Source organism: Thamnophis elegans, chromosome 4 (genome assembly GCF_009769535.1).
Source record: "Thamnophis elegans isolate rThaEle1 chromosome 4, rThaEle1.pri, whole genome shotgun sequence".
NCBI classification, from domain to species: Eukaryota; Metazoa; Chordata; class Lepidosauria; order Squamata; family Colubridae; genus Thamnophis; species Thamnophis elegans.
In genome coordinates, this window is record NC_045544.1 from 105,328,407 (window position 1) to 105,343,556 (window position 15,150).

General features: G+C 34.6%; 1 protein-coding gene across 4 annotated transcripts in view; it reads right to left on the reverse strand.

Annotated features, from left to right (window-relative positions):
• The window catches only part of CCDC88A (coiled-coil domain containing 88A), an 89,973-nt gene that overhangs the window by 57,253 nt on the left and 17,570 nt on the right, over positions 1-15,150 (reverse strand). For all 4 annotated transcript variants that reach the window (XM_032216996.1, XM_032216995.1, XM_032216994.1 and 1 more), the window contains exons 5-9: positions 14,749-14,807; positions 13,825-13,908; positions 10,262-10,402; positions 9,937-10,106; positions 723-804 (exon numbers count right to left, since the gene is read on the reverse strand). In XM_032216996.1, coding sequence (XP_032072887.1) covers positions 723-804; positions 9,937-10,106; positions 10,262-10,402; positions 13,825-13,908; positions 14,749-14,807 — 536 coding nt within the window. The remainder of the gene's footprint in view (positions 1-722; positions 805-9,936; positions 10,107-10,261; positions 10,403-13,824; positions 13,909-14,748; positions 14,808-15,150) is intronic.

Consider the following 15,150-nt stretch of genomic DNA (forward strand, 5'->3'; position numbering starts at 1 on the left):
GATCTTTGAGCATTGATTTTATTCGGATAGAATACATTTCATCAAAACTCTATAACTAGGAACCCTAATTCCCACAGTAAGCCTGTAAGGGACATGGGTGGTTCTTAAATATGACAAATAAATGAATAAAAATTCATACATGATGAAAAAGATGCGCAATTATTAAATACTTATATAATGTTAAAAATTATGTTTTCCTTAATGTATTATTCATTTAGCTATACTATCTGCTCTTTGAAATGGGCAATTCAAATATTTAATAAATTAGAATGTTTTCTTTTAGAGATCAAATGTTTACTTTTAAGATATTATATTAGTTCTGATAATGAGGAAAAATATAACATAGAAAAATATTATAGACAAAAAGAATGTGTATAGAACATATTGTCACTTTTTTATAAATTCTTCCAAAGATATAAATAAAAGTGGATGTAAGTGGCATTCAGCAGATACCTCCTTTCCTAAATGTAAATTGATTTGTTAAGGTTTAAATATAGTACATGAAAATTTTCTAAAACTAAAAAACAAAACCAGAATATAACAAATACACTGGTCAATACCAGTAATTTTATGATTTTAAGTTTAAGATCCTATGGCCATTATTTAGTTGAAATCTGCTTAATTAAGACCCACTGTTCGAAACATGTATCATTAATAGAACTGATAAACACAAGCAAGTACATTTCATGTCAACAAAACAGTTTAACCCATGATTCACAAACCTCTTGTTGAAGTCGCTTTAATTCAGTTTCATTCTGTTCAAATTCTTGCTTACAATCCAGCAACTGTTCAGTCTTTTCCTCACTAAAAACAACAGAAATATTTTATTTACAGATATAAAAAGCTTTATTTACACTCCAGTTAATAATTAAAGGAAACTGCACCAGCAAGTCTTAATAAGTTGACTAAAATGATAAAAATAAAGCAGTGATTAAGAATGGATTGAAATATTGCTAAATTCCTTCCCTCTGGTGATTTTTGCTCTCTTGATTTCCTCCAGTTACATCAAAGTACTTCAAATCTGAAAAAGAGCTTGAGAGCGAACACACAAGACAAAGCATATAAATTCTGGATTCTCTAAATCTCTGTTCCTAATTATTGCTGTCTCCCATTGCTTTTTTATTTTGTTTACTTATTTTAAATAATAGTGAAACATATGTACTTGCTCATTAACAACAGTTGAATCCCTAATTAATACCACAGGTTGAGAAGATTTATATCCATTATACACATACTTCATTATTCTCTAACAACAGTTCTTCAGTCTATCCTCCCTGCAGATGTACAGCATAAATGAGTCAATTTTCTTCCTTGGAAAAAAACCAGTTATATAGAACTTCATTATAGATTCTGGTTTTGATTAATTTGAGTAATTTTTGAGTCCTTCAAAAGCAATATTTTCTCCATATTAAGACATTCTCTTTCCCCTTCCAATTATACAGTAATAGTTAACATTAATTTACAAATCTTGGGTAATTTATTGTTGGATCCAGTTTCACATTTACTCCTGTATTTAATAAAAGTTAGATTAAATATTCAACAAGCAGTGTGCAAAATTAATTAATGTGGGAATTGACTGCTCTGGAGAACTCTGGGACATTTCATATCACTCTAGTCCAGTAGCCCCCAACCTTTTGGGCACCAGGGATGGTGCCCAACCATGGAGAGAGGTTTTTCCATGGACCAAATTTGTGTGCTGTCTTCATCCTGCAGGTGGGGTTTTGCTTGTTTGTGTGACCCTGTTTCTGGCATGTCATGGTCCAGTGACAGTCCACAAACTGGAGGTTGGGGACCTCTGCTCTAGTCTAGACTCCTACACTTCCTCCTCTTCTATGCTTTTACTGGGATTTGGTAGTTTTCAGAAAAGCAAAACTTGGAAGTAATTTGATAATGGACACCTTTTGCATATTTCTAATTCTTTCTAACCAGAGAGGTCACATATTGTAAAATGATTATGGCACACAAGATTTAAAATAATATATACAGTTTCAGTTTTGAAACATGAATATCAAAATAGAAAATATTTTGTAATAACCATTCTTTATTATCATTGTTTGATATCAGTGAAGCATTAGAAGAATCTGCAATTGTAAATTAGATAAAACAGAGGACACTAGTAGTACCTTGAAAAAAGCTGCTCATGCAATGGATTTTCCACAACCCCCTTTATTCTAAAGCTTTCCATTTTACCTCAGAAAGCCTGAAGGGAATCAACAAAGTTCCGACATGAGGAATACGGGGAAATGAAACATATAAGCATATAAAGTTTGTGCAAATTCCTTGGGCCTTTCATTTAAGACTCCTTAAAAGAAATTTGAGAAAGATTGATTGGGAACAGTTGTGGAGGGTTCAGAAAGCCCCTTTGTACTTTGTTATGACAAGGAAAGAGAAGTTGAAATAGAACCGACCATCACTGAGGAAGAGATCATGTAGGCAATGAGCCAACTGCCAAACCACAAGACTCCAGTTGTTGACACCATCCCTGTATCATTCACAGTCATTAGATACCTGTGCCAGAAAATTTAGGAAATCAACACATGGCTGAAAAAGGGTGACTCTAAAGATTGTTCCAATTATTGTATAATTACGATCATTCTTCACATCAGCAAGATTTTGCTTAAAATAGAACAAGATCTAATATGAACCATCCAAAGGGAATTACCATATTTCTAAGCTGGCTTCTGAAAGGGTCGTAGCACAAACACCCATGTTGCAAATCTTCACAATAGAAGATTTGCAGATCACAGAAGAAATCTTGTGAATATCAAAAGATCATTTACATGTGTTTCGTCAGTTACAAGCCTTTGATTGTTTTAATCATGAGAAGCCATGGAGAGCCCTACAGGACTTGAGTGTACCAGTACCTCTGGTCAAGTTGGTGCACTCACTATATTCAAATCAGGAAGCCACTGTGTGAACACCATATGAAAACACTGAATAGTTTAAGATAGAGAAAGTGATGTGTCAAGGTGGCATTCTCTCCCTTTCTTATTCAACCTGTGTGCCAAAATGATGATGAGGAAGCTTGAAGAATCAAAAAATAGAATACAAGTTGTGGAAGAAACATCAACAATATTCATGATACAACTCTCCTCTCAGAAACCAAAGAAGGCTGAGAACATCTGATCAAGAAAATCAAAGAAGAAAGTGAGAATTTTAGTCTCTTTCTGAACATCAAGAAGACCACAGCAAGGAACAGAAACATGAAAATAGACAGTGACTGTGAAGAGATAAAATGCATGGAAGAATTCACTTTCCTAGGATTGCAGATCGCTCAAAGCAGTGAATATAATCCCAAAATAAAATGTCAGATTGCACTGGATCATATAGCAAAGATAAATGAAGCTGAATATGGAAAAGCAAGGACATCAGCAACCAAATGTAAGTTAATCTGCTCTATTGTGTTCCTTGTAGTTAGCTATTGTGAAAGTTGGACCTTAAAAAAGCAAGACAGGGAGAAAATCAACTCATGATGTTAGAGAAGACTTCTGCATATTTCTTGGTAACTAACAAGCAAGTACTGAAATGAGAAAGGTGACCAATAAGCAAGTACTGGAATGCATAATGCCAGACCTATCATTGGAATGCAAAATCTCAAAACTCAATCACTTACTATCTATGGAGAGATTTCTTTTGCATCTCTCTTACTTTGGCCATGTCATGAGGAGGAATTCATTAGAGAAAGCAAATATGTTTGGAAGAGATAGCGGTAAGAGGAAACCAAGCAGTCAAAGAACAAGCTGGCTAAACAACATCAAAGCTGATACCAGCCAGATCGTAGAAAAATTCAAAGTAGCGCAAGATGGAAAGATGTCAAGAGACCTGGCCCGCAGAATAACCAAGAGTTAGACAATTACTGAATGAATAACATCAGCAGCACTTTTTGTTATCACAACTTTCTGTGTATAACTTAACATGGGGAGGACAAACATTATCCAAATACTTTTAGAGTAATCTGACATTAAAGTGATCAAGCGAAGTCCAAAATCAAGCCAATTAACTTACATTTATGAACTCTAATTTCTTCCCCTTACATAAGACTAAGATAGAGAGGTAGGTAGGTAGCTGGAAAAACAGAGGAAATAACCTATTTTTATTTCCAGTGGGAGTTCAATCTGTCAGTAAGGAGATTAAATAGGCATAGATTTTAATATTTCTCAAATAGTACCTGAATACAACAGATAGATTATATTGAAAAACAGTGCTTTCATATAAAGCAAGACATCTGATTATTATCAAGTAATCCACTTCAATCCTCCCTACAAAATCATCTGACTGGGATTTTTTTCAGAAAAAAATAATGCAGCACAAACAGCAGTATTGCATATGTGAATGTAGAGTATGGAATAGACAACATATGGATAAGAATTTGTGTTATTTCTCTAAAACAAAAATCTTCAGATTAAGGGAAACACATTTTTCCCCAAGAGAATATTACTTTATCACTCAGATTTTTCTTTCTGAGAACCTTAAACTGGTTGGTGGGATTATTATTCACTGTTCTCCTCAAAGAAATCTGATTATTAAAACTGAATTCCCATAGGTTAATATGTGTTTGCTTTTAATCAGGTTAACTGAAATATGTTCATAACAGCAAATGTGTTTATCTGCAAGACATCCTATTTAAATCAGAAATTATAGAAATGTTCAGTCAAAAATGTTTCTTTCATTTTAAAATTATAAAAATATAAGTTCCAACTATAAAAATATTCAACCATTTTATATGTATACATCTATTGCACAGCATGTATTTTATGCATAATATCAAAGCTGGAATTAATGAACTTTTCAATGTAGGGCCTGTTTTAAATAATGACAGTTCTTATGTCAAACCACAGCTTCTCATAAGTATTTACTCAACCACCATGCTTTGTATCTAATTTAAGTGTAATGTTATTTAAAACGTATAGAACTAATGGGAATTACTTTAGCATACCAGCACATTGGATGCTACTGACAATCATTAAAAGATATTAGCATTTTATAGGCAAAAATGTTATTTGTAAATAAATAAAACATTGGTAAAATGTAAAAATATTCTCAGAAATATATACACTTCCAAAGAGCTATTCAGTTAAGAGTAATGGGATTGTTTTTAATTATACATTCTACACCAATGTTCACTATTTAGGCTATTACATGTCAGTCAAATTAATAACAGCAATTTGCATTAACTTCCCTAGTGCAGCTGTTTAGAGAATATCTTGGCTAGGCTCATTTCAACAAACACCCAATATCTGAGTCATCAAAAATGGTATCATTTTTTGTATTTTTGTACTCATCATGACTAAGTTTTTAAAAAACATTATATTCTGTTCAAATAAAAAAGTAATTAAATAGACATAATGATATACTTTGCCCATTTTAGATGATCCAGTTAAAACTCTCTTGTAATAGTCTGTTGGTCTTTGTCTGTATGCGTGTGGGATGGAGCTGCTGGCTCTACATATAAATGTTCCCATTTCATGCTCCTCTCTTCCCAAAACAATATTTGAAGCCCAGCCTACCATACTGCAGTTCAGTACAATTCTAATAATGAAACATGTCAAATAATATCCAAGTAAAATAATAAAATGCACCTAAGGAAGAGCTTTGAAATTTCAAGGGGCCTAGAAATGTTTCTCAGCATCAAATTTTGACAGGAAATTACAACGGAAAAACCTTATTACCATAAATTACTATGCCTTTCTGTGTCCAGAACAAATATAGAAAATGTGACCTTAGTATTAGAGGACAAGCATACGTTAAGACTCTTCACCTCTGTTGTATTATTCATTCAGCAAGCACCATAATGGCTTAATTAGCCATAAACTTTGCAGCATTTATCTAATGGTTAAAGCATTTCACATGCACAATTGCAGCTAAGGATTGGAAACAGGCCTTTCAGACAGAGCACAGGTGGCAATCTTAAAGTCATTTCATTGCTAGACTGAATTTAACAATGATTCTGAAACTTGTATGCTAAACTCCTATTTCACATGACTGTGTAATTAATTTGCCAGAGATTTAGAAACCTCAATATACATTGTATTATCAAATCAAAATTAGGACACAACTTTGATAATAATGAAACTTATAGTCTTGGATTATATTTAAAAAGTTAATGTACAAACAAGTATTTGTGTGAATTGCACACTCTTCAGGAATTTTACTGATATGGACATTAGCACCATTTATAATCACCGAGTAACCTTAGGCACTCGTACAAACGGACACTCTCCAACTGTTAATGGCAAACATATCTGTAGCATATGGAACTCATGGGAACTCACAATTTTTTCCCCATTTTTTTTAAGTACTGTTTTTGACAGTATACAAATATATTGTTACATGTATACAAAGCCATTGAGTGGCACGGTAGCCTAGAGATGAAGAAGCTTGCCTCCCACTGGGAAGGGCTGAAAATTCAATCCTAGGCAGGGACAGATGTTTCTCTACCAGGGCGCAAAGAGAAAATATCTGCTACAAACTCCGCATAATATCAGGAAGGGCATCTGGCCAGTAAATGCTCATCTTCATTCATTCACCCCTACTCCACGCTGATAAAAAGGATTATACGGTGGTAAAAAGAAAAAAAATCTATAGTCATGCAGAAGAATGAGTAGGTATCCCCAACAACGGCTGAAACATATTCCGCTAGCTGGCATGCATTTGTAAATAATTCCATTGGCAAAACACAATACTACTTTAACTACAACAAATGATATTAAATAGTAGTCTCGTATTACTTGTAAAGTTTACAAGTTACAAAGTTACAAATATTCTACATAGAATATTTCAGAAATAATCTACATAGTTGTTTTACCTATACCCACACCAGAAGTGTACAAACAGAAATTATTGTGTTTCCCCGAAAATACGACCTGTCTGAAACAAAGGCCTTGCCACATTTTTCTGGTGGGCAAAAATATAAGCCTTCCCCCGCAAATAATCCCAGTGGACAACCCCCATCTCCAGCCAGGCAGAGCGCCGCTCACCAACCTAGCGGTATCCCGAAGGTGCCAAGCCGTGGGAACCCGGGGGGGAGGGGCGAAGGTGATCGTGTTGCTTGGCACCTTCAGGATAACCTAGGTTCTGAGCCAGCTGAAGAGGGAGGTTGCTGGGCGGCTGCTCTCTTGCGAGTGGGCTCCCAAAGAGCCAGGCACAGCCTCAGGGGTGAACAGCTGTGTTGTGCTGTCGCAGCAGCACAGCACAACAGCCATGAAGCAACTACGCTCACAAGCAGTCCCCCAGCAAACCCCCTTTACGGTCGGGCACAGTGCCATTCACTGACCATGGGGTATTGTCAAGCCGTGTGAGTGCCTGTTTGCCGCCGCCCAGCTCTCGCAGCTTGCCACCTTCGAAATGCCAGTGAATGGCGCTCTGCATGGCTGGAGAGAGGGATTGCGCAAGCGGCTGTTCTGCTCCCGCTCGTGTGCCTCCCAGCCTCATGATGCCCTGGCCCAGCTCTCCCTGCAGAGCCAGAGCACCTCCGCTGCTGCTGCCACCATCCCAGCATGGCTTTTTCAGCAGCTTCCAAACCGAGTCTTCCGGTAGTGGCCGCTCTGGACATACGCTCTAAGGGTGTACACTCTGGGAGTACGCTCTGCCGGCAGCTGGCTCACAGCTGGGGGGGCTGCAGGGAGAGCTGGGCCAGAGCATCGTGAGGCTGGGAGGCGCACGAGCGGGAGCAGAACAGCCGCTTGCGCAACCCCCCTCTCCACCTGTGCAGAGCGCCATTCACTAGAATTTTCAAGTCGTTCGCCCCTGAGGCTGTGCCTGGCTCTTTGGAAGCCCGCTCGCAAGAGAGCAGCTACCCAGCAATCCCAAAACAATAAGCCCTCCCCTGATATAAGGCCCAAGCCATATTTTGTGGGTAAAAAGAAAATAAGACCCTGACTTATTTTCAGGAAAATACGGTACTGAATGTGCATAGATGTTCAGTTATAGGTAGAAGAAGAACAGGGAAAATATGGTATACCTATTTTTATTTACATTTATAATAAAAATGCTTTTAAAACCTGTTCCTTCAGATTTACTTCTAAGCTATTTTAACCTTTTGAAATTAAATGCATGCTTATACAGCAGTAATCCATAAGAAATCCAAAATCTCTAAAAGGGAGTGTGCACATATGTATTTTACAACAAATATACACATACTTGGGTGGTAGGCCTCTTCTTGCTATAATCATTTGCTTAATCTAAAACAGTTACTAACTAGTAAGAGAGCCCACACAAAGTGCATTAATTCAATTATGTGTTCTGTTTTTTAACCATTTATGTACAATTTAGAATTGTCCATTTCATTTTCCATATCAAATCTGACTATATTGGCATTCAATATGCTAATTTTCAAGTCAACATTCCAAACTGCACCATATATTTATTGTTCACTGCAAATCATCTGGGACCTCAGCAAACAGCATAAACTGCATATAAAAATACACACTCATATTCCCAGTCAACACACCTCTAACCTAGGCATATCAAAGGAGACATCACACATCCTTATTGTCATATGTATTTTTATCAGAAGACACAGATCACAACCAACAATTTTATTCCTTTTGGGAGAAGGTTTTTTTTTTACAATTTTTATTTTATTTTACTAATGTTGTTATGGTTTTTTAATTATCATTAGAGCTAAGGTCTATGCCTATTTCCATTATTTTATTTTTTATTCCTACATTTACACCTTATTCTACATAGTTGCTCTGTTAATCTCAGCCTTATATTTTTGTAGCTATAATTTCTGTTCTCATTAGCTATTATTATCTATATTTTTATATTTTTCATTTGCAAATTATCTCAATAGAATAATATATCTTCTACATATTTAGCACATAAAACATGTGAAAAAATCACATAATTATTTCATAAGCAAACAACATCCATATTTTAATATTTCTCTAGTCACGCCTTCTTGAATACCCATAGCCTTATTATTTTTTAACATTCTCACAGTAATAAATGCTTTTCCGTTTCTTGGAAAGGAATTGTTTAATTCTACTCCTTAACATAAAACTATTTTTTCTATACAAATATTAAAATAATCCTCCTGGCATTATCTTCTTTCAGCCTCATTCCATCTCATTTCATCACTTTTATTCTTAATTTTATTCATTCCACAGAATACTTACATTTCAAGTCTTTTTAAAAATGTTCACTTACAGTGCTTCCAAATAAAATTAACAGGTATATTGAAAAATTATACATGAGTAAGATTATGAACAAATTGTTTATAAAACATGAATTTCAGACTACTTCAATTTGGTAATGTTTAATAATAACCCCCTGTGCTTTTATTTTTTTTAAAGTTTAAGACAATGAATATACTCGTCAATGACAGTTTATAGATAGCCCACAACTTAAGTCCATCCTTAACATCTGTTCAAAGCTATGATTATTACATATCTTAAGTTACACCACCACCACAATCATGTAATTTCATTTTGGGCACTTGGCAACCGACTAGTAACTAGTTGCAATGATCTATGGTTTGCAATTTTTTTGCCATTTTCCACTGGATAAACTGAATTCTGCCTTACAACCACAGACCACTGTAAAAGCAGTGGTAAAATCAAGCTGGACTTACGACTGCAATAATTTATTCTAGACTCAATTATGATTGTAAATAGAGGACAACCTGTACCAAGTTCCTAATAACTTAAATCTTATTTCAGGCTAAATTTTATATCATAACTATTACAAAAGTAGAAGGTGCAAAAAGCCAAGCATACAAATTCTGTTTCTAAAGGAAAGAATTAATCTGCTGCATCTTGACAGTTTTGTTAAGACCTTACAAATATTTAGCTATTACAAAATAAAGGCAATCCAAGCTGGAGAAAATCTACTTGCTAGATCTAAGGAACAAATGCTTCCTTGCAGGAGGGAAACTGCCCTTGGAGATTCCTGGTGTTTACCAGTTCTAATAATTATTATTTATTATGTACTTACAGCTCTTGTCTAAGCCTTCTAATCTTTGCTTTGGCATCTGCTAATTCCACTGATAAGTGTTGTCTGCTTTCAGTGCATTTCATTCCTGGAGATCCACAAGGTGATTGTGCTGCTGATGCATGAGGTAGAAAATGAAGAGAGTCTCGTTCTTCAGAAAGCTCTATGATAGTCTGACATAAAAATAAAATCAGTTAAGTATATGGAAGTAGAACCCTTCAGATTTTGCAAATTGTTAGTTAACTATGTTATTTCATACTTAACTATTTCATTTCATTGCTAATCAACAAAATCCTAAATAATAAAATTTTTAAAATGCTGTTAATACCTCAGAATGCTCATCTCGCTCATCTATAAGTCGTTTTAAATGTAATGCCATGTTTTTTAGGAGAGGTTCAATATAATCTTGTGCCAGAGCACTATCATCCATCCACTGGAGATCAAACACATTTTCCTGATTATGGGTTACCTACAAAGAATAAATAACAATGATGTAAAACTATTGTATTTAAATAATTAGATTGCTAAATTTGGACTAATTAAGTATAACTAAATGTGAAAAGAAATTGGAATTCAAGCTTGTTTTAATGAACAAATTATGTGCAATTTAATTTATTTTAGAAATATTCTGCAATTTAACTTTGAAGGTTATCATTTATCTTAATCTTTTCTAAAATTGTATTTTTTCCTTGTCTTCTCTCTAATTAGAAATTAACTCACATCTACTAATGATTTCTCTAATTTCTCTTCCAACTCACTTTGCTAGGGAAAAACAGCCTATGCATTTGAAGTCATATCTTAATCCTGTAGACATTAAAATGCAAACAATAAGTACTGGATAATTATTTTTAATAATTGTTTTCAATTATTATAGAGTGCTCTATTTCTGTTTGGAAAATGCTAAAATTTTAATATACTACCCTATTTCCCTGAAAATAAAACTTCCCTGGATAATAAGCCCAATTGGGCTTTTGAGCACATGCACTAAAATAAGCCCTCCCCTGAAAATAAGCCCTACCTGAAAATATTACATCACAGCAGCAGCCATGAGATGACCACACTCTCCGCCTCCTGCACCTCAAAAATAATAAGACCTCCCAAAAAATAATGCCAAGTGCTTATTTCGGGGGTCAAAAGAAAATAAGACCCTGCCTTTATTTTCGGGGAAACACAGTACTAAAATATATACATTTTTATTTTCATATTTCTTTCAAAGAGCTCATTTCTGGCATGTTATCTTCCTTACCTCTATGCATAAACAGAAAGTTCATATCCCAATAAGGGATAAAATTATTCTTGTTTAATCTAATGAACTCATACCTACCATCAACTAGAGAAGAAATAAAGTGTTGTCTTTGTACTATGTTTTATGATCTTCCATACAGCCACAACTAGCACATACATCATTAATCTATTTATTTATTTCTATCCCAAATTTATTGTTTTTTTTATAAATAGCTTAAAGTGGTGAACATACTTTAATCCTTCCTCTTCCTATTTTCTCCATCACAACAACCCTTTAAAGTTGGTTGACTGAAAAAGAGAGGCTCAGTCACCCAGCCAGTTTTTATGCCTCAGGCAGGATTAGAACTCAGTCTCCTGGTTTCTAGCCTGGTGCCTTAACCACTACATCAAATTGGCTTTTTTTCTGCAGATTGTAAAGTGTGTTGCCTATTCCTTTCAATCTTTCTTCTTTTAATGTATTTTAAATTGATATAATAGAATTATATGGGCTTATCTAGCTAACTGAATCTTAGCTAACTGAATTTCAAACAGGACCATATTCAACATCTTCATCAATGACTCAGATAAGGGGATAGATGGGGAACTCAGATGACACCAAGCTGGCAGGAATAACCAACACTCCAGAAGTTAGGCTTAAGATACAGAAGGATCTTGACAGACTTGAACATTGGGCGCTATCTAACAAAATGAAATTCAATGGTGAAAAAAGTAAGGTTCTACATTAAGGTAAGAAAAACAGAATGCACAGGTACAATATATATGGTATATTGCTCAATAGTAGTAACTGTGAGAGGGAACTTGGAGTCCTAGTGGACAACCATTTAAATATGACCCAGCAGTGTGCAGCAGTTGCCAAAAAAGTCAACACAGTTCTAGGCTGCATAAACAGAGGGATAGAATTAAGATTACGTGAAGTGTTAATACCATTTTATAATGCCTTGGTAAGGCCACACTTGGAATATTGCATTCAGTTTTGCTTGCCACAATATTAAAAAGATGCTTGGGACTCTAGAAAGAGTACAGAGAAGAGCAACAAAGATGATTAGGGGACTGGAGGCTAAAACATATGAAGAATGCTTGCAGGAACCTTTGTCTAGTTTAATGAAAAGAAGGACTAGAGGAGACATGATAGCAGTGTTCTGATATCTCAGGGGTTGCCACAAAGAAGAGGAAGTCAAGCTATTCTCCAAAGCACCTGAGGGTAGGACAAGAAGCAATGGGTGGAAAATAATCAAGGAGAGAAGCAACTTAGAACTGAGGAAAAATTTCCTGACAGAACAATTAATCAGTGGAACAACTTGCCTCCAGAAGTTGTGAATGCTCCAACACAGGAAGTTTTAAAGAAAATGTTGGATAACCATTTGTCTGAAGTGGTGTAGGGTTTCCTGCCTAAGCAGAGGATTTGACTAGAAGACCGCCAAGGTCCCTTCCAACTCTTCTATTCTATTCAAATTCTAGTCTAGTCTACTCTACTCTATGCCAGAAAAAGTAATTCCTAAATTGATTTGTTGCCTTATAGAATTGCTGTCCTATTGAATTTCATGAGATTTAGTTTTAATTACATAATTGCTTATTTTTGTGAAATCACTTTTGAGTTACCATAGAAACTGAATTTTCATTAGTTTTGAATGAGATTCATAATGGACAATGCAGATATGCTTTGTTTACATTTAATCCTTTTAAGAAATTGTTTCAACTAACATCCTTGTACACAGAACTTTAAAATAAAGAAAATATTGTTAATTCACCTCTTTCAATCTTCTCTTCAGGTGAAAACATATCTAGCTTCTTTCATCTTTCCTCAGTTAAATGGACCACTGTTAATTCTGTCGTTTAAGCCTCTGACACCATTCTTTCTTGTTCCAATTTAACAATATACTGACAAGACTATTCCTGATGATACCTTCTTATCAAATAAGACTGAAGCAGTGCTACTCAATACCTCATTATAATTAACTCCAACTTCTCAGACTTGATCTAACATATTTAATATTTCAAGATACATACCAACTGGTGGATTTTATACTAAGAATTCAAATAATGTACAATTTTCTACATTTAAAGAATCAGTTTGGCTTTCTGAGAACATGACATCCAGATACAGTTTTATTGATATATAACCTATGATTTCCATAAATCAACTGCTGAAATAATAGGATGACATCCAAATCAACAGGAGAATCCCACAAAAACTAAACAATCAGATCCAGGAGATGGATTGTTCTAATAATGCACCAATCATATGAAGCAGGAGCTCCAGAGGAAGGCTATAACTATACTTTATTGAGATAGGCCAAAGTATCAGAATCTTGTAAGTAGGCCTATGTTTTCCCCTCTCTTCCATTTATACCTGTGAAAGTCAGAGGCGAGCCAGTTTGATCTTTCTAAAACAAGTAACTGAGCTTAATGCATATTTCTACAGTTGTTGCCTTAACAACTTTTCAATGGCTTCTCATGGCTTCATGTCTTTGGCTCCTTGCATAAGCTCATCAATCCTATGAGAAGCAATGGCTGATCTTTTTCATTTAAGTGCCTATATAATTCTTTCAAATACAATAAACATTCTGCAGAATAAATTATTATGAAGACTGCCTTTTAAATATTTTTAATAAATTAGGATTTTGTAATAATAAACAAAATATTTACCTCTTGTATATGGGCAGCAACAGCTGCTCTGACATCAAAATCTAAACTCTGTATTCTTTCAATGAATTCTTCTTTCTTCTGGCACTAAATATAAATTTTAATTAGTATTTACTCTATAGGCAGCTAAACAAAATAAAACAACATCCTTCTGCTTTTTCTTAATGTAATACACCTGAAATACTTAATAAACACACATCAGCATAAAATAAATATTTACAGGAAGATTGTGATTTATTTATCCCTGATCATGCACTGTACTTTTTCAACTCCTTTAAATTTGTCATATTGTCTCCTACTCCCAATAAACACCAGCCATCATGGCTGTCTGCTAGATTAAAACAGTGATCTATTTTAAAAGTTTCTACTGTACTGCATATATTCTCATTTATTAAGCTTTGATTCCAAAAACTCATTTTTACATCTTTTATTGAAGGGTCTATCTTTAATTTACTTGAAGACGTTTATTTAGAACAGGAATGGGAAATGTGAGACCATTAAGGTGTTGCTAAATTATAACTTTCACATTCTTTTTTTTTTTTTTTTAGAATTTTTTAGAATTTTTTTCTTTATTGGCCAAGTGTGATTGGACACACAAGGAACTTGTCTTTGGTACATATGCTCTCAGGGTACATAAAGGCTTTTTGCTTACTGGCAATACTGGCTGGTTCTGCTGAATGATACACATTTTCTACCCCTGATTAGAGGGTATAAATGTCAATCCCTTCCATATGAGGAAATCAATGCCACAGAAATGCTAAACTATTTTTATTGAGATTATCTATCAAAAGTGTTTTAGCCCCTTCACTCAGACTACCTTCCTTATAATATACACTAACTCTAACTGTTTAATTATATATAAGACTAGGAAGATAAGTGTCACTCAAATAAACATTCTAAGTAGTTTTAAAAATTAGCAGACCTTACCTGAACAGCACAACCAAGGAGAAGTAGAAGGAGTTTTTTTACTTCTTCAGTGCCTTGTTCTGAAAATATTTTAAAAAATATTTTAAAACAATATACTGGTTTACATTTTCAGTAATATTGAACATATTCTGTTTCCCTTTCCCACACTATAGGCTTTTGGGTTAGCAGTGGTTTAGCAGACATATGGCTGCTATTGCAATATGATGTGAGAGAAGTTGGAGAATAAGCTACAATCAATGGGCAGAATACAGGTAGTCCTCAACTTACAACCACAATAGAGCTAAACATTTCTGTTGCTAAGTGAGACAGTTAAGTGAATTTTACCCCATTTTATGACCTTTCTTGCCAGTTAAGTGAATCACTGCAGTTATTAAGTTAGTAACATGGTTGTTAAATGAATCT